Below are 20536 nucleotides of genomic sequence, written 5' to 3'. Positions count from 1 at the left end.
GACTCCAGGGCAGGTGCTCTATCCGCTGTGCCACCTAGCTGTCCCTTTTGTCCTTCATTCTCTCTTTTTTTTTTTTCTTAGGTTTTTGCAAGGCATATGGGGTTAAATGGCTTGCCCAAGGCCACACAGCTAGGTAATTATTAAGTGTCTGAGTCTGGATTTGAACCCAGGTACTCCTGACTCCAGGGCTGGTGCTTTATCCACTGCGTCACCTAGCCACCCCTTGTCCTTCATTCTCAAAGAAGGCCATGACATTAGGGAGGTGATGCCATGACAAGCTATGAAATGGATTTTTTGAATTGGGGGAGCTGTACTAAGTCACCAGCCTCACTTTTTCCTCCATCTGGGACCAGTGACCAGATATAAATCAGGACAACTGGATATGGTTCTGGATGTGAGGCAGTCAGGGTTAAGTGACTAGCTCAAGGTCACACAGCTAGTTAGTGTCAGTTGTCTGAGGTCAGATTCAAACTCTGGTTTTCCTGACTTCAAGGCCAGTGCTCTATCCACTGTGCCACCTAGCTGCCTAAGAGAGTTGAGGATGAGACCTGTTGGTATGCCTGTATCTGGGCCTGTGGTGTCCTGAGCTCAGCACAGCCCTATCCAAATCAGGACTTGGATAGGGGAAGTTGACTGAACCCTCCTCTCTGGGCCCAGCTCCTGATGTCCTGGTCACATCCCTGTTTCTAGACCTTTTTCTTGAAGGTGGTGCTCAGAGTCCCTTTGGGGTTGTGCTTCTTCTAGCCCTTCCAAAGCCTTGTGTTCATTTAACATGGGATCTTCCCCAGCTCCTTTACCAGGCTGTAATAATTTTCCACTTTGCAGGCAAGCAGCTGCTTCCATTATCCAGTGGTGGGCACAGTGGCATGGGGCAGTCAGCTTGGCAGTGTTCAGGGGAAGCCTCCAACTTGGTGCGCATGAGGAACCAATCCCTGGGCCAGTCGGCCCCATCGCTGACAGCTGGTCTGGTGAGTGTGATTTAGAACTTTAGGTTTGATGATTTTGTTGGGGGGGGGTGGAACAGGGTCAACCTGGCATGCACAGGGAGCTGAGCTCTTCGTTTGCCACAACTTTAAAGGAGTCCTGTCACTGAACGTGACCCTTCAGGAGTGAGGGACTCAGAGATGGGCATTGAATTGACAGTTCATTGAGCAAGGGTTCTGTACCTCCACTCTGCCTTGGGCCCCTGCTTGTGGCAGCCCTGGCTGAGGCCAGCAGAGGTCTGCCTTGGACCCCAGGCAGGCAGGACCTTGGGAGGGAGTCAGTTTCTTCTCTGGCTTTTCTGCTGACCCCACAACAAACCCTGGGTAGAATAGCAGAGGTTTCTGAGGCCCAGGCTCCTCTCCTACCTTTAGGCTTGTTGGGAGCAGAGTGAGACCTTTGTGGAGTGTTTTGTAACCTTCGAGCTCTCCCCACATGTTAGTGATTTGTTGTAATTTCTCCATGCCCTCAGTCCTGACCTGGTCTGCTTCCCAAGACAATCTGTAACCACACATCAAGGAGATCCCTGGGTCTGGATCACAACCAATGTCATGCCACTGGATGGTACATCCTTATCTTTAAAATGGGACTGTTTATCCTGACCCAGACTGTTTCCCAAGACCATTTGTAACCTTCCCTGAATGGAAGGAAAGGCAGGGAAGGTGTGGTCCTGTGGACTGGCAGTTGGTTTTATGTTGTTTCCAGATGTTTCTGTTAGTTAATTAGTTGATCAACCTTCATTCACTAAGTACCTACCACTTGGGTGCCAGTGATTGTCCTGGTCACTAAGGGTGACAAGAAGGGGGGGGTAGTCCCTGAGCTCGGGGAGCTCTGAGTACACACACATCATTGCAAAAGGACAATCTCCCATGCCATGTCTGTCCTCCTCTCTGCCCTGCTCTGCCCACCAGGCCCAGTTCACTGGGAATTCATGTGTGAATGACTGGACCCCACAACCATTGGGAATTGAAGTTGTGGGCCACCACACTTACTTCAGGAGGAAGATACTGGAGGAGAAATCTTCCTCTTCAGCAAAACTATGGCTAACCTGAGTCACCTTTCTCTTGGAAGGACTCTTAGAAGGATGTCTTTGTTGTCTTCCTTGGACAGGGCTGGATATGTGGAAGCCCAACCTTATTCTCTGCTGGGGTTTTAATGTTGCTTTTAGCATGATATGCCATTGCATCTTAATACATTTGAAAAGGAAAAAAAAACTTCTTCTTAAGAGCATGTCTCTTAAGGAAAGAGAATTGAGGCTGTTCCTGACCTGGACTTAGTGTCTTGGTTGCAGACATTGCCAGGTCCTCTTCTGAGTGGCACTTCTGCTAGGTTCTCATTTGAAAGGGCCATCTCCACATGTCAATTGGTCCATACAAGAAACGTGCAGATTAAATGAGGGGAGGCATGTGGAGTGAGGTTGGCTTGAGGTGTCCTCCACAAAGTGGGATTCCAACCAAGAGGTCAAGGTGAGAACAGCCCAGCAAAGATCCAGAGCTGGGTCTGGTGGGATGGACCATCTTTTGGGGCATGGATCAGACTAATTGCAGCTCTCAAATTCAGTGATTGTGAATAGCAAATAGTGATTATGAGGGGAGAGGTTTTGGCTAGGAGAGCATGGCCAAGGTAGGGAGAGACTGGGGATAATGGTTTGCAGGGTTGGCTTCATCCTCTACTGAAGGGAAACTTTCTTGAGTTTACTGAGTTGGTGAAGGGATGATGTGCTCAGAGCTCTACTTTGGCACTGGCTTAGAGGATGGGTTGGAAAGCTGGGGAGGGGCAGCAACTGGGAGACTTGGCAGAGCAGGGGACACATGGAAGTGATTTTAAAATACAAATGACTTGATTGGGAAGCTGATTTTAATATGGGGGGTGAGGAAAAGTCAGGAGTCAAGGATGCCATCTTGGTTGGGAGCCTGGGAGGGTGGGGATTTCCTTAGTAGTAATAGGGAAGGTTGGTGAAGGGGGTGGGAAGGAGCTATAGTTTTATTTTGTACATTTAACATTAAAGTTTTTTATGAGGTGTCTTGTGTCTAGTAGGTAGTTAGAGATGGGAGACTGGAGCTTGACTTTGAGGGAAGGGCTGGTTGTCGGTGTGGGGATTCAGTCATTGCAGACCATTGAAGGTGATGGAGATCAGTGAGAGAGGAAGAAGAGAGTGGGGTTTAAAGCAGAAGTGTTTTAAGTTCCCTGGCTTTGGGGTGTTTTAAAGTGGTCACTTGGTAATCTTAGGTATTAATTAACTCTTGGACATCTTGAGGCATCGCTGAGTTGTTGGGCTGTTGGTTTTCAAGGCTGCTGCTGGGATTTTTTTCAACTTTTTTGCAGGATAACTTTCTCATGATTTGACTGACTGCATCTACATGAAATGAGGGAGATTAAGGGAAGACTCTCCCTGGGAGAGGCCCCCCTTCCCTGGGGCAGCTTCTCTCAGACTTCCCCAGTTCATTCCCTGGCTCCCAGCTTGTGGTGTAGAGTCTTGGACATGATTTTATTTTATTTTATTTTATTTTATTTTATTTTTTATAGTATAGTTTATATATAGTTTATATATAGTTGTTTTTTTTTTTAGGATTTTGCAAGGCAAATTGGGTTAAGTGGCTTGGCCAAAGCCACACAGCTAGGTCATTATTAAGTGTCTAAGGTTGGATTTGAACTCAGGTACTCCTGACTCCAGGGGCCAGTGCTCTATCCACTGCACCACCTACCCGCCCCTGGGCATTATTTTAAAAAGACATGGACAAAGACAGAAACAAGGAAGGGAGTAGGATGAATCTAAGAGTGTCTCATGATCATGGAAGAGGCAGAATAGTGGACATGTGGACAGAGTGGGACATGGAGTCAGCTCCACTCCTTAGCTCTGTGACTTGGAGTAAGTCAGCAGCATCATGAAGCCCTGTCTGCCTCACTGTCCTGTAAAATGAAGGGCAGGAGTGTTCCTGGCCTCTGTGATCTGGGGCTGGATGTTCACATCGATATTAGCGGGAGAGATCCATTGTTCCTATGGCCATGTGGAGCTGGCCTGAGGGAGGAACTCCAAAAGAATAGCGAGGGAGAGGGGAGAGTGGACCTTGTGGAGCCCCTGCCATCGAGGATTCCCAGGAGGATCATCAGAGGATAGGAAAAGAGCGGAGCCCTCACATTTTGACCTGTTGAACTTGTTTTCAATTTTGGCAAAATCTTTGAATTTTTATTAAAGGAATGACTATTAAGGCCTTCTCCAATGGTAGCATGGTGATGATGGACTGTGGACTAAAGATACCCAGAGATTTTCTGCTCCTCCCTATGGGAAGGGGACCTTTCCCAGACACAAATCACCACCTGTCATGAAGCTGCATGCTGAGAGGCAAGTTGACCAGTCAGGTCATGACCTTCCTCAGCGGATCTCTCCTCATCCACTGATGCTCAGCTGCTCCTGCCCACCCATCGCAGCCTCCCCATCACAGTGATTGGCAAGCTCCAGCCGCCAGTCTGAGTCCTGTTTCACTTCCTCGCCCCCTTCCTAGCCTCCAACTGCAGATCCCCTGCCCCTCTCACTGCTAATTCTCCTCCAGGTGTTTATGGCCCTTCTCTCTTCTAGTTTGGTTAGACTTTGAGTCAGGAAGACTCAACTCCTGCTCCTGCTGCTTTCTCAAGATCTGTTTTCTCAACTGGGGATCATAATAGCACTTACCTCTCTGGGTGATGGTGAAGGTCAATTAAGATAATAGTCTGTAAACATTTTTAAATGCCTCCTCTGTGCCAGACACAGAGAAGGAAAAAAAAAGAATTCCTTCCCTCAAGTTGCTTCCACCTGAAGGGGGTGATGACAACTCAAAAGGAAAACTGAAAAACCAGAGAGGAGGAGGCAGGGGGCAGGAGGTATGAGCTTTCCAATCAGAGGGGCAGAGGGTGAAATGGGTTGAGGAGGCCAAGGCTGATACGGAGTTTGCTGGAGGAACCCAGGAGGAAAGCAACCAGAAGGCAGGCAACCAGAAGGCAGTGAGGAGACTGCAAATCTCTAGGCATTGGGTGAAGGCTGTTTCTTTGGTTGCATTTTTTTCACTAGAAGGGGTGCCCAGGGCTCTCTTCTTTCCTTTCCTCTCCACTATCTCACTCAGAGATGTTATGACTTCCATAGATCCATCATTCATCTCTATATTTATTCTTCCCTAATCTTGTCATCCAACCTTCTCTGGCTCTGCTGAGCTCTAGTCCCTTGCACCAGCTGGACATACCTTGCACCATTTGGACATCCTGAAGTAGCTGTCTCAGAGGAATCTCATAGTTCAAAGTTGAACACAGAACTCATTCTCTTTTCCCTCTTCCTAACTTTTCTATTACTATTGAGACACCACCATTCTCTCAGTTATTTAGACTTTTGATCTAAGTATCATCCTTGGTTCTTTTTTACTGCTAGTCCCATATATCTACACTAAACTCCTTCCCATGACCTGAATGATCCATGTCTTAAGGGTCTTTTAACACAACACTCTGCCTTCGAAGCTCCTACCTCCTCTGCCTGGAATGTTCTTCCTCCTGGTTGTCATGAACTAGCTTCCTTTGAGGCTCCACTCCCTTCCATCTGCTTAGGACCCTTTGCCCAGTCTCCCACACCTAGCTGCTAGTGCTTTCTTTCCCTCTGAGATTTCTTTTCATTTACATTGGATTTATTGTGAATGTATCTAATTATGAATATCTGCAGTTGTTCAGGGAGGATCAGCTCTTCTGGTGTGAGAACTTGCCAAGCTCTTTTCAGGGCTGCTCATCTACCTTTGTTGTCCACTTGGCACTCAACTCTCACCTGTGGCTCCAAGAAGCTGTAGGTTGTGCAAAGGCCTCACCCTGGTAAAACCATTTTAGCAGAGGAGATAAGTCAGACTGAGGGTAACTGACAGGCCTCAGACCCATGGGATGAGTTAGGGGGTTGTCTTTCCCAAACATGAAGACTTTCACTGGTGGCAGAAGAGATGGATAGGAACTATTTATTCTAGAAGCCATGAAGATGACTGAAGCAGGTACTGGGAAGATAAGAGACACCAAGGTCATCCACTGCATCCCAGGCCTTCGTCACTCTTCCTGATTTTTATCTTACCACTGGACTTCAATAACTCCAAAGAGAACAATTCCATCTTCAATCTAGTTCATGCACGTGAGGTCTTCTCCGAAAATGAAGGAAAAGAAGTAGTCTAATTATGTCTAGTTATGGACATTTTTGTTTCCCTGATTGGAATATGAACTCTTTGGAGTTTTGTTGTTGTTGCTTTTGTTTTGTTTTGCTCTTCCCTTTGTCTTTGTCTCCTGACATCCAGGAAGCATTTAGTCAGTGTGAAATGGATGTAGAGAACTATCCATGGGGGGCAGCTAGGTGGCGCAGTGGATAGAGCACCGGCCCTCTGGTGGCCACCTGAATCTTCTCCATTCTGTTGGTGTCCTGATGGCTTGAGCCCAAGGCCCTTTCTTTGGAATCATGGCACTTCAGCTCAGGGTGTGAACAGGGTATTTGGGAGATGGACCTGGCTGTGTGTGTGTGTGTGTGTGTGTGTGTGTGTGTGTGTGTCAGTCAGAGGGATAGGAGTGGGATTTGCAGTGGGGGAAGAGCCCGGGACAGGAAGGACCTGCTCTGTCAAGTCTACCCAAGTCAGGAGGACCTGAGTTCAAATCAGAACTCAGACACGTAATAATTACCTAGCTGTGTGGCCTTGGGCAAGTCACTTAACTCCATTGCAATCCAAAAAACCTTTAAAAAAAAAAAAGAACTAGCCATGGCCAGACTGGGCTCTGGAAAGTTGACTTGATTTTTTTTTTTTGACAGGTTCTTATATTAGTAGATCAGAGAGTGTGGTGGTATACTTTTGATATAGTCTCTCCTATTCTTCTTGTGGACAAGATGGGTAGAGAGTTCTAGACCTGTGGTATCAAATTGAAATAAAAATGGCTCCCTATTGCCCATTGATGGTCTTAGAAAATTGCAAATTAACTATCTATGTGGTACTGTTTTTGTATTTATTTCTGTTACCTCTGTTTGACACCTCTGTTCTAGTCCATGATATTTTTGGGTGAATTCAGCTCTGAAGGAGATCTCCAGAGAAGTGTCCTGGATCTGTCCTTTGGTTGGTGGGGTTTCACATTTTTATCCTTAATTTAAAGGCAGAGATAGTGGCTCATTCACTTTGCTGGGAAGCTGTGCTAGATTAGCTAACACACTGAATGATAGAACATGATGCAGGAGACACTTGACAGATGAGAGGACTATTTTAAATTGAGTTTAACTTTAATAATCAAAAGAAATTCTTCTGTTTCATTTTAGAAGAGCCAGTTAATATATCCAAGATGGGGGAGGGGTAACTCAACAATGTTTTGTCTGAAAACTTTCTCAGGGTTTTAGTGTCATTGCAAGTTCAGGATGAATCATTTGGGAGGGGATGTTAGGTTGCACTGGGTGAGAGAGAACCAGGCGTCCATTTGGCATCCTAAAAGGCTTTGTGGAAGGAACAGAAGCTATTCACTCACAGAATCCAGGAGCTGGAAGGAGTTCACCTTGTCTAGCCCTTCTGTGACCAAAGATTTCTCAGCTCACAGATTTCCAGGAAGAGGCAACCAATGCCTCTTCTCCTTTGGGGTGACTCTCATGGTTTGGAAGTTTCCTGACATCCAGCCAGAACCTTGGGGCTGTGTGGAACAAGACTTATCCTTGTCAAACAGGAAAACCTTGCACATCCTTGAATGGCGGCTCTGGTGGCCACCTGAATCTTCTCCATTCTGTTGGTGTCCTGATGGCTTGAGCCCAAGGCCCTTTCTTTGGAATCATGGCACTTCAGCTCAGGGTGTGAACAGGGTATTTGGGAGATGGACCAGGCTGTGTGTGTGTGTGTGTGTGTGTGTGTGTGTGTGGGACAGGAGTGGGATTTGCAGGGGGGGAAGAGCCCGGGACAGGAAGGACCTGCTCTGTCAAGTCTACCCAACTCTTTTTTGACCCCAGGGGTGATGAATGGTTGTTCTTTTGGCTGGTTTATAGCAAGTACTCAGGCAGCAGTGATGCATACTGGGAAGTGTCTCTGATTCTCTTCTGATAGTGGTGGGGTGGGGAGGTATGGGGTTGCTGGGGCCTCCTGCTGGACTTGCCTCCAAAAGTTGGGCTTCATTTTCTGCTGATCTCTAAAGGCACAGTTCTTAGAATGTAGTGGAACCAGTTTACCCAGCATTTCTGAAGTGACTGCCCCTACCCCAGGGGCCTGGGCTCTATACCAGAGCAGCAGAGATGGCCTGTTGCTTTTGGCACTCACATTGACTGGCTCTAACTAGCTTGATCCCTAAGCTTTATTGGGCTCTCTTGAAGGAGCCTTTCTGTTTTGTCCTGGGGATACATGAGAAAAAGAGCACTTGCCCTCAAGGAGCTTTCACTCTTTGGGTGAGTGAAAAGTATGGATGGGACTGAGGAAAGAGAGAGTGTCCTGGAGAGGTTGGTCTGGGCCTCTCTTGGATTCTATTTGTGTGCACAGCATTCAAGTCTGGTCCATAGAAAGTGCCTTAATAAAAACTGGTGATCTTGGAAGCTTCATGTGACATTTCTATGTTGATGATGCCCTTACCTGCTTATCCAGCTCCAACCTTTCTGCTGACCTCCAGGCTTCTGTCTCCACCTGCCTTTCAGACCTCTCCAGCTGGACGTCCAGGAGACATCTTAAAACTATCTGAGCTGTTGTCAAGGTCTGTGGATTTCACTTGGGCAGCATCGCTAGAATTCTCCCCCTTCTCTCCTCTGAGTGTACTCTCACCTGGGGTAGGCCTTTATCACCTCACAGTAGCTGCTGGTGGATCTGCTGCCTCCAGGCTCTCCACACTCCAGGTCATTCTCCATTCGGTCACCAGAGTGATTTTCCTAAAGCTCAGATCTGATCATATCACACACTTATTCAGTAAACTCCAGTGGTTCCCTATCACCTCCAGGACCAAATACAAAATTCTCTGGTACTCAGAGCCTTTCCTAAACTGTCCCCTCCTCCCTTTCCAAGTCTCCTTACACCTGACTGCTCAACATGTTGTCCTCCCTCCAGTGACCCTGGCCTCTTGGCTCTTGCACCAATAAAACCATCCATCTCTCACCTTTACCCAGTTTGTTGGGCTGTGCCCCCTGCCTGGTCTGTCCTCCTTGCTCACCTCCACCTCCCAGCTTTCCTGGCCACATTCTGTAGGAAGCCCTCCCTCCATGCATTTTCTTTGTACATATTTGTTGGCATATTTTCTCATTGGATTGTGAATTCCTTGATGGCTGGGACTGTCTTTTTGCCATTCTTTGTATCCTACAAAGTTTGCTTGATAAATGTCTATTGACTAACATGCTGACAGTGTTGAGAGACTGTTAATTTGTCCCTGAGGCAGAAGGGATCTACTTTAGGTTCTTGGGGACAGTGACAGGATGACTAGCAGTTTGTCTGAAAAGGATCTGGGGATCTGAGGGCACCAGCAGCTCCCGTGGGCTGACAGTGTGGTGTGGCTTCTGAGAAAGCTTCAGTCTCTAGGGCTCCATGACCTAGGGTACAGCTTCCAGGAACCAGGAAGGAACAGTCTTTCTGTCCTTGGCTTATTTTCAGGCTCCCCAGTTTTAGGAAGGACCTTGGGAGTCAGGAGAGAGGAGGGCTGCATGGTTGTAGTCTCAAAGATTTGGCCAATCAGAGGAAATGGGAACATTTCTTGTGGAGAAGAGAAGCATTCCTTGGGGAATGTAAGAGCTCTCTTCAGATCAGTGGGTAGAGGTTTCCAGAGTAATTTAGAAGTGATTTCCAAGCCTGAGCATTGTTCCAAAGTAGAGGGAGCTGCCTCAGGATGTTCTGGGTCTCCCTTTCTTGATATTGGGACTGGATGTCTGGTACCTTGGGGTCTAGACTTTTGCTCTTGGATCCTGTGAATCTGAATGACCTCACACTATTGAGGGTGGAGGATGTGGGGGATTGGAGTGGGGAATGGGGATGTGTGGTGAGTAGACCAGGCTCTGCTACCCCCTGGTAATTGTCAGAGACAGGACAGTGAGGTCTCTTGGAATGACCAAGGATGACTTTCCTTCTCTGGGACAGAGGCCAGAAGACAGGAGCTTGTCAGGTAGGAGAACGACTGTTCCCTTTTTGAATGAATTCATACAATTTGAGATACTTACTGAACAAGAGAAATGAATCTCAAGTCCATTTGGCAAAAAAGGAACACCAGAGAGAAGCCAGGCCTTACCCTCAGGGTGCTGTCATTTTAAGGGGAGAAATTCTTTGGACACAAATAAGAGACTAAAAAGTAAGTTGGTGGGGAGATAGTGCTAAACTGGGGAGAAGGGGAGCAATTGGGCTAGGCTTCATGTAGGAAATGGTTCTTGATCAGGGTTTTGAAGGGAAGACGGGAATTCTAGGAGGCAAGGGTGAACAGGGAGAAAGCCTGTTCAGTGGCCCATTGGAGAGGGAAATGATTGACCAGCGTGGCTAAAAAAGGAGAGTGTGACTGGGCTAACATTAGCTTGAGTCTGGAGAGATATATTAGGGCTACATTGTGAGGGACTTCAAATGCTAAGCTGCACATTTGTTTTTATTTTGTATTTGAAATTAAAATTTTATTTTATTTTCAAATTTGCATTCTCTTGCTCCCTTCTTGTTCCCCTTACCCCTCACTAAGAAAACAAGAATAAGAAAAATGAAACGTAACTTGTAAATTCCCTCACTGACCATGGCTCATTCTGGCCTCTGAATTTCTAGACTCTGGAGATGGGCAGCAGGTTTCCTCAGGAGGTCTGGACCAGGGGTTGGTCATTGTTTTGTCTTTATAGTATTGCTGGTTCCTGGTTCTGCTCACGTCGCTGCATCCAAATCTTCCCTGGTTTCTCTAACATCATCCCCTTCATCGTTTCTTATAGTACAGTAATATTCCATTGCATTCACACACTTAATTTTTTCACATGATTATTCATAACTTGAATTTCTTCCTTTATTAATCTGAGCATTTTGCAATTTTGAGAATATTCAACCATTTTATTGCCTTGTGTTTGGATATAATTTTGCTTAATTCTCTCCAGGATCAAATGCAAGGAGTACTAGCTGTCCTCCATTCTTTTTTTTTTTTTTTGCAAGGCAATGGGGTTAAGTGGCTTGCCCAAGGCCACACAGCTAGGTCATTATTAAGTGTCTAAGGCTGAATTTGAACTCAGATACTCCTGACTCCAGGGCTGGTGCTCCATCCACTGCGCCACTGAGCCACCCCTGTCCTCTATTCTTTCTCTTGGAACTCCCAGTTTCCCTTAGAGGGCTTAAGTTGTCTCTCTTACTCTTCTTGGCCACCAGGATGCTGACATCCTGACCGCCACACTTGTTTTTCCCCTCTCCCCCACTACAACTTTGGTATCTCTCCCTGGATACTCTGGCTCTCGTAACTTTTCCCATACAGAACCAGGTCTCTAGGCTCCTTCCTGCTCACCTCACCATTCTGCTATCACCTGTATTAATCTATCTTCTTTCCAGCCTCAGTTTATCTCGTGGGCTGGCTAGCCATACCTCCATTCTTTTATCACCCCAATTACTTGTGCCTTCAACAGAGGTTACTTTGTGCTTTGTGGTTTGCATAGAGTTTTATTTTGTTTTCTGTGTCCCAGTTATTTTTGTCTAATGTAAAAGTAAATGTCTTGAGGGCGGGTGCTTTTTCTTCTCTTGGTCCTGAACTCCAAGCTCATTGTCTGGCACATAGTAGGAAGTGGATGGGCTCTCTCTACCCTCCCCCACATTGAGAGCATGCTTCTGTACCCTGGCCTCCATCTGCTGATGTTTGCTCACTGTATCTGCTTCTCCCTGTTCCCTCCACTCTAGAGTAAAAGCCACGGGATTATTACTGAAGGACGACGTGGGCCAGTCTTCACCTTTCTTGCCCCTCACCATCCCTGTCCATCTTTTCCTTGATCAAAGCTCCTCTTTGCTCCTCCTTTCTCCCGTTGGAGAGTCAGGGATCCCCTTTGCCTTTAGCATTTGTATCCTACAGGCTTTGATTAAGCTCTTACTGGGTGCCAGCATTATACAAACCATTGGCAATATAAAGGAAGCCCCAAATAGGACCTCCAGTCATGAGGATCCTGCATTTTATTGGGGGAGAGAACTAGCTCAATGTCAAGCAATTGGAGGGGGAGGCCCTGACGGCTGTCTGAGAGTGGGACCTCTGGAGAAGATGAGAGCTGATCCAAGGCTTATGATGAGGTGGGAGAGCATGAGGGGCTGGGGACACAGCCAGGAGGTGGGGTGGCTGCTTGGAGGAGTTGGGAGGGGAAGTCAGACAAAGGAGGAAGCCTCTCAAAGATGGTGTTCTGTTTGGTCCTGAAAGTGTTAGGGAGTATCTCTCAGGCATCTGACCAGATGAAGACGTCTTGTTCTGAGGAACCCTCTAGCCAGGGAGACCAACAAGACCATGGTAAGCAGTGTTTTGCTTTGACTGTATCTATTTGTTACTGAGATTTTTTTAAATTTTCTTTCTCAGTGAGAGGTAGGAGAGAGAAAAACTAAGTATTTGTTAGCAAGAAAGTATTCATTTTAGAAGATAGTCCAGGCATGAGTTGCTGAGGGTCTGCCCAGGGTAGGGCTGTATCAAAGGAAGGAAGGGGGCATATTGGAGTGACCTTCTAAAGTGATAACAGATCAAGCTCTCTCCTCCTCTCCCTAGTCTGATCTGGTTAATACCCATGGCTTCATTTATCATTTAGGAAAATGATTCTCTGATCTACTTATCCTGCCTAACTTCTCAACTGACCTCTAGTCTTGTGTCTCCAACTGCCCATTAGAGTTCCAGATAATGGCATCTCCTTTTCTTCTGCAGTCACTTTTTTGGGATCTAAGTGCAGTACTACTGTATTTGCCATACAAAATTTATTTGCATTAACTTGGGCCTTTGTCTTTAGCCAGCTGAAAACCATGAAGGACCTTGATTCACTCACTTACATAATGTCTTAACCATTGCCCCCAACTTTTTTATACACGCTGATCTGTTTGTCCCTGCTTTAGACCTTTCTGAAAGTCAGCGATGATGACAGTGTAGAGCAAGCCCAGGCTATGGAGGGAGCTCTGAGGATCTTACCAAACGTTCCCCCATTGATCTGTCTAGTCATCCAGGCTCTGCCCCCCCCTTCTGTACTCTCTACTGGAAGGCCAAAGAGCTTTTGCCTAGTTCTACCAGTTGACTACATTCCTGATGCTCCCTAGGGAGCACTCTGAGAGCAGTTATGCAATATCTTGCTGTCTCTTGTCTTCCCTTTCTGTTTACTATTCAATAATTTTATTTTCCCTATTTTTTTTTTTAAGTTTTTGCAAGGCAATTGGGGTTAAGTGGCTTGCCCAAGGCCACACAGCTAGGTAATTATTAAGTGTCTGAGGCTGGATTTGAACTCAGGTCCTTCTGACTCCAGGGCCGGTGCTCTATCCACTGTTCCATCTAGCCGCCCTTATTTTCCCTATTCTATTCTGAAGATCATTCTCCTTGGTTGACCAGAATAGGAAGTGGATTTCGGTTTTCTCAGCTGCTCTTCAGAATGAAGATCCATTGGAGAGAGGTCTGGGATTCGACCATTCAAGCTGCCTGCCCTGAATTTGTGTTTCTCCTATGATGGCCTATGTGGGCACAGCTGTGAAGGGGTGTCATGGTCAGGTGCAAGACAGGACCTTGGAAACAGAACCTTTGGGCCATGTCAGATGTCCCCAGGGCCTTTGTTCTACAGCCCTTGGGCTGATCCCTGAGACATCATTCCTGTTCCATCTCTGCTGCTCGGAACTTCTGTAACTTCTCCCCTGGAGATCCCTGTTGCTGAGAAGCAGAGGCAGCCTCCCTGAGCACTGGTCAGACCACTCTCACTGATCTCTTTCCTTTTCTGGACACAGCTGCTCTGGCTGGAGCATATCTGATGTTTAGCAAAAGTCTTGATGTGTTTTTTTTTTTAGTGTTTTTTTTTTTTTTTTTTGCAAGGCAAATGGGGTTAAGTGGCTTGCCCAAGGCCACACAGCTAGGTAATTATTAAGTGTCTGAGACCGGATTTGAACCCAGGTACTCCTGACTCCAGGGCCGGTGCTTTATCCACTGCGCCACCTAGCCGCCCCTTGATGTGTTTCTTGAGCTCTTTTATGAACCAGATGAAGAGAAGAGGATCCCAGGACAAGAAATACAGAGTTAGAAGGGACCTTGAGCTAAGTAGTGAAGAGACTTACCCAGGGTCACCCAGTAACTATCAAACACATCTCTTTTTGAACCTATCTGGCTTCATATTCCAACAGTCCCATTAGGATCAGAACTTGGCTGAAGGGTGAGGCCCTAAGATCAGCCATTGATGGCCAAATAGTAGTTCTTGAAATAGTCTCCTGATGGGTCCCCCTGCCTCTGGACTTCCTTTCCAGTCCTCTTCACTTCTCTAAAACACCAGCTCAAGAAGATCTAGTGGCTCCCAATTGTCTTTAGGCTCTTCAGCCTCATACTGTGACCTGCTAGCCCTCTAGAGGAGGATGTGGTGGTCCTGGTGCCACTCTCGCTCATACGGTCATACCCCTCCTTTCTTTTTGCACCCTGCTGTCCATAAAGATGGCTATATTTCCCCATCCTTAACTACCTTCTCATGACCTTGCTGTCTCATCATGCTCCTCAGTGCTTATGCTGCTGCCTCACTTTTTACCCTTTTCCCTTGTGCCTTGCCTGGAGTAGGTGCTGGACATCTCTGATGGGATACCCCAGGAACCTGAGTTGAGCTTTTTGCTGTCAGAATTCTTTCTCACTGACTTAAGGTCCAGATGACAGGCTCCTCATATCTCTATATGACACCAAACTTGGAGGGTGAACTTTAAAAAAAGTTTTTTAAATTTTGTTTTCAATTCTAAATTATCTCCCTCCCCTCCTCTGTTGAGAAGGCAAAAAATATAATCCTTTTATATGTGAAGTTATACAAAATATTTCCATATTAACAGGGAGAGGAAGAGATAAAGGTTGATGGTGAGGGAAAGAAAAAGTTCTAGAAAGAATGAGCACGTGAGAGAAAGATGCTTCAGTCTGCTCTAGGACTCCATTGGTCCTCTCTGGAAGGGGCAGCATTGTTTCATGAGGAGTTCTTTGGAATTGTGGTGGGTACAGTATTGATGAGAATTGCTAAGTTGCTAATGATTATCTTTACAGTATTGCTCTTTCAGTGCTAATTATTCTCCTAGTTCTGGTCACTTCACTTTGTGTTAGTTCATGCAGGTTTTTCTCGGTTTTTTGAAACCATCTCTTTCATCTTTTTTTTTCTTATTTAAAAATTAAACAGCATAGCATGATTCCATTAGGCAGTTGGAGAGAAGCTAGGTGGGACCAGAGTATATAGAATGCTAGACCTGGAGTCAGGAGGCTCTTCTTCTTGAGTTCAAATCTGGCCACAGACTGTACTAGCTGTCTGACCCTTGGCAAGTCACTTCACCTACTTGTCTCAATTTCCTCATTTGGTTAAAAAAAATGAGCTGGAGAAGGAAATGGCCAACCATTCCAGCATTTTTACTAAGAAAACCTCAAATGGGATCACGATTAGTTGGACACCATTGAAGAAGGTCAACAGCAACAAACTTAAATTATCCATTTTTCTTCTTGTGAAACTAGCTCTTGTCCTGAACTCCTCCTCTGTCCATAGAAACTTCCATGTTTTACTGATTTGCTTATGATAGCATACTTTGTCTAAATCAAATACCCATTTCGAGCAAGTTTTCGTATAATTGTGAGATGTGTATACCTTGTTTCTTCTAGACTACTTTACAATTTTCCCAGCAGGTTTTGTTGAATAGTGAGTCCTTGTCCCAGTAGCTGGAATCTCTGGGTTTATTAAATACTTGTTCCTCTGCTATTTTGCTTCTGTATATATTAAAGACCTAGTCTGTTCCATTGGTCAACCACTCTGTTATCCAGTAGCAGATTGTTGTGATGAGTATTGCTTTGTAATATAATTTGAGTTCTGGTACAGGGGCCTTTATTTTTCCTCAGTTCTTTTGATATTCTTGACTTTTTGTTCCTCCAGATAAATGTTATTATTTTTTTCCTAATTCTGTAAAGCAAGGTAGGGGTTTGATTAGCATGGTATTGAATAAGTAAATTAATTTAAGTAGTATTGTTCCTTTCAGTATGTAGGCTTGCTCTAGTCACGAACAATTAATATTTTCCCAGTTATTTAGATGTCTTTATTTGTGTGGAGAGTTTTGTAATTGGGTTCATATTGTTTTTGTGTGTATCTTGGCAGGTAGACTCCCAAATATTTTATATTGCCTATAGTTTTTTTAAATGAAATTTCTCTTCTATTTCTTCTTGATGGGTATTTTGTCTTGCTCCTAGATTTTGAAGACTCTGAAAGAGATAATGAGATTGATGACTTTGTACAATTCTGCCTCACTTAAATCCAGTTCATGAACAAGTTAAAACATCTTTGATCCTCTTCAGAAATGAAAGATGAAAAAAAGGATTTGACAATTTGTTCAAGCCTTTCACAAATTGATGGGCATACCCTCAATTTTTAATTCTTGCTACCACAAAAATATTTTTATACATATAAATCTTTTCCTTTTTTCTTTTAATTCTTTGGGGAACAGAATTAGTAGTGATTTTTCTGGTCAAAAGATATGCACAATTATATTGTCCTTTTGGCCCTAGTTTCAAATTGCTTTCCAGAATGGTTGAACTAGTTTGCAACTCTGCCAACATTGCATTAGTATACCTATTTTTCTACAATCCTTTCAACATTTTTCATTTTCATTTTCTGTCAATAATTTTTTGAAATATAACTAAGATTTTTTTTTGTTAATGGTTTTTTTGGTAGTAAAATATTTTTTTTCCTTTTTGTTAACATTTTATTTGTTTTCCAATTATGTCATTTTTTGGAAAGGTTTTGAATTTTACAATTTTTCTCCTACCCTCCCATTTCTCCCCCCCCCCCAAAGGCTATCTGATAGTCTTTACATTATTTCCATGCTGTACATTGATGCAAATTGAATGTGTTATAAGAGTAAACATACCCCCCCCCACCCACACACACATAAGAAGATGAGAAACCTTAAGAGAGAAAAAAAAAATTACTTCAGTCTGTGTTCAGATTCCAATGGCTCTGTCTCTGGGGTAAGTTGCTTTCTTCATCGTAAGTCCACCAGAAAAGTTGCTTCAATATTTTCCCCGCAGTTGCTGTTACTAGCTGTACCTCCACTCTGTTTCTCCCCACTCTCCTTTATTCTATTCTCTCCCTCTCTCTCTCTCTGTCTCTCTCTCTCTCTCTCTCTCTCTCCTTTCATCCTGGCCCTGTCCAAAAGTGTGTTGAATCTGAGTACCCTCTCCCCTGATTTTCCCTCTCTTCTATCACCTGTTCCCCCTCCCCCCATTCCCCTTTATTCCATCCCTTTCTTCTCATTTTTCTCTAGGGTAAGATAGATTTCCTCACCCTATTAAGTGTGTATGTTATTTCCTCTCTGAGCCATCTCTGTGAATGAAGGCTCACTCATTCCTGCTTGCCTTCCCTCTTGGCATTCCATTGAAAAAGCTTTTTCTTGACTTTTATGTGAAATATCTTAGCTTCTTCCTCTCCTTTCCCTTCCTCCCATTACTTTCCTTTATCATCCATTGACTCCATCTTTTTTACTATACCATTATATTCCACTCCTTCCTATGTCCTGTCTATATATGTTCCTCTAACTGCTCTTATGAATGAGAAAGTTCATATGAGTTAACAATATCTTCTTTCCATGCAGGAATACAAACAGTTCAATATCACTAAGTTCCTATAGTTAGTCCTTCTCTTCCACCCCCTCTACGGTTCACCAGAGTCCTGTACTTGGAGATTAAACTTTCTGTTCAGCTCTGGTTGTTTCAGTAGGAAAGTTTGAAAGTTCTCTGTTTCGGGGGGCAGCTAGGTGGTACAGTGGATAGAGAACTGGCCCTGGAGTCAGGAGTACCTGAGTTCAAATCTGGCCTCAGACACTTCATAATTACGTAGCTGTGTGGTCTTGGGCAAGCCACTTAACCCCATTTGCCTTGCAAAAACCTAAAAAAAAAAGTTCCCTGTTTCATTGGTAGTCCATCGTTTCCCCTGAAAGAGGATGTTCAGTTTTGCTAAGTAGTTGATTCTTAGTTGTAAACCAACATCTTTTGCCTTCTGGAATATCATATTCTAATCCCTACCAGCCAGATCCTGTGTAATCCTGACTATGGAGCCTCAGTAGTTCAATTGTTTGTTTCTGGCAGTTTTTAGAATTTTCTCTTTGATTTGAAAGTTTTGGAATTTGACTACAATATTCCTGGGAGTTTTTCTTTTGGGATCCCTTTCAGGAGGTGATCAGTGAATTTCCTCAATTTCTATTTTGCCCTCTGCTTCTAGGATCTCAGGGCAATTTTACTGTATTTCTTGAAAACCAAAATCTAGGCTCTTTTCCTGATCATAGCTTTCAGATAACCCAATAATTTTTTTTTTAGGTTTTTACAGGGCAAATGGGGTTAAGTGGCTTGCCTAAGGCCACACAGCTAGGTAATTATGAAGTGTCTGAGACCGGATTTGAACCCAGGTACTCCTGACTCCAGGGCCAGTGCTTTATCCACTGCGCCACCTACTCACCCCATAACCCAATAATTTTTAAATTTCTTCTGGATCTGTTTTCGAGGTCAGTTGTTTTTCCAATGAGATATTTCACACTTTCTTCTAATTTTTGGCTTTTTTGGGGGAGAGTTTTCTTTCTTCCTGATTTCTTGCAAAGTCATCAGCTTTCTTTAGTTCCATTCTGCATTTGAAGGAGTTATTTTTTTCAGAGAGCTTTTTTATCTCCTTTTCCAGCTGGCCAATTCTGCTTTTTAAGGCATCCTCCTCATTTGCCTTTTGTTTTGCTTTTTCCATTAGGCCTAAACTGGTTTTTAACATATTATTTTCTAAAGCATTTTTTTTGTATTTCTTTCACCAAGCTGTTGATTTGGTTTTCATGATTTTTCTGCATTGCTCTCATTTCTCCTACCAATTTTTCCTTCATCTCCCTTAATTGCTTTTCAAAGTCTTTTTAAGCTCTTCCATAGTCTGAGCCTCATTATCTATTTTTCTTGGAGATTTTGGATATGGAAGCTTCATCATCTGAGTATGTGTTTTGAACTTCCATGAGACTCATTTCCTCAGCCCAAGACAGCACTTCCTAGGCTTTGGGGTTTTTTTTGGGGGGGCCAAGGTCTTATGCTTTCTTGCCTGTGCTTTGATATGTAGATGAGCCCCACCCTTCCCTCTGCCCTGGAGTTATAAGGAGCATCCTACTATCTTAGCATGGAAGCCCAAACTGCAGCCCGGATCTGAATGTAGGCAAACAGCCGAAATCCCTGCAGTCTTCCCTGACCCCTTACCATCTCTGGGGGTGCAGGCTGCTTTCTCCAGATCTTGCTGCAGATTCTGCAGCCAGTAGGCCGGTGCTCCTCACTCCACACTCATTCTGGTGTAGCAGAGTTCTCTCACGGCCCCTTCAAGCTGTTGCTGGTGATCTCTGGGCTGGACTGAACTGGGCTGTGCTGTGGACATGGCTTTTTTCCAACCCCCGGTCCAACCACCTTTCCCTTGGAACTTCTAAATTATCTTGGACTGGGAAAATGTATCACTCAGTCTTTCTGTGGGTTCTGCCCCTCTCAATTTTGGCTAGAGTCATAATTTTTTTTGGCTTTTGGAGTTTGGGGGGGAAGGAGTTCCCAGGAAATGCTGCCTTCACACTACCATCTTGGCTTTGCCCCCAGTTCAGTCATTTTTAATCCATTTCTTCTTTATCTTTTTTTTCAAAGTCTGTTATTTTCCTTGGTATATTTTATATTTTGTACTATTTTTCTTAATCTTCTGACTTCACTGTTTCTTGATGTCTCAAGGAGATGTTAGATTCTACTTGACCAATTCTAATTTTTTTTTTTTTTTAGGTTTTTTGCAAGGCAGATGGGGTTAAGTGGCTTGCCCAAGGCCACACAACTAGGTAATTATTAAGTGTCTGAGACCAGATTTGAACCCAGGTACTCCTGATTCCAGGGCCGGTGCCACCTAGCCGCCCGCCAATTCTAATTTTTAAGGAGTTATTTTCTTTAGTGAATTTTTGTAACTCTTTTACTATTTGACCCATTCTGGCTTTTAAGGTGTTTTTTCCTTGAGTGTTAATTATCTTTTCATAATTTTCTTGTATTGCTCTCATTTCTTTCCTCAGCCTTTCTTTTATCCTTCTTATTTGATGTTTAAAATAAATTTCTGTTCTTTTATAAAAATTGCTTTCTTTTGCTTTTCTAGGAATTCTTGTTGGGCTTCTATCCCATCAGCATTTTTCCTAGAGGCTTTTCTTATAGATCTTTTTTTTTTTTTTTGTCTTTGTCTTTTTCTCTGTCACCATAGAAGCACTTTATAGTTAGGTTTGGGGTGCTGCTGTCATTGTTTGCTGCTACTAATTTGTCCAGCCTGTTTCTTGATTTGGAGCTTTATGTCCATGTTGGGCTCTGCTGCTTCCAGGATGTCTGAGCCGAGCTTTTGTCTTTTATGTTCTGCTGCTTTTAGAACTTAGTCTCAGATCCTCATAGTTTTTGGTGCTTTTAATTT

The 20536-nt window shown here is 44.3% G+C and overlaps 1 protein-coding gene across 7 annotated transcripts in view; it reads left to right on the top strand.

The window, feature by feature from the left end:
- Nucleotides 1-20536, top strand: part of MAST2 (microtubule associated serine/threonine kinase 2) — a 156902-nt gene that overhangs the window by 26113 nt on the left and 110253 nt on the right. For all 7 annotated transcript variants that reach the window (XM_074221551.1, XM_074221545.1, XM_074221544.1 and 4 more), the window contains exon 3: nucleotides 826-968. In XM_074221551.1, the coding sequence (XP_074077652.1) occupies nucleotides 826-968 (143 nt within the window). The remainder of the gene's footprint in view (nucleotides 1-825; nucleotides 969-20536) is intronic.

Source organism: Macrotis lagotis, chromosome 2, assembly GCF_037893015.1.
Source record: "Macrotis lagotis isolate mMagLag1 chromosome 2, bilby.v1.9.chrom.fasta, whole genome shotgun sequence".
NCBI classification, from domain to species: Eukaryota; Metazoa; Chordata; class Mammalia; order Peramelemorphia; family Peramelidae; genus Macrotis; species Macrotis lagotis.
Note: the sequence above shows the minus strand (reverse complement) of the source record. Positions and strands in the feature narration are given on the sequence as shown.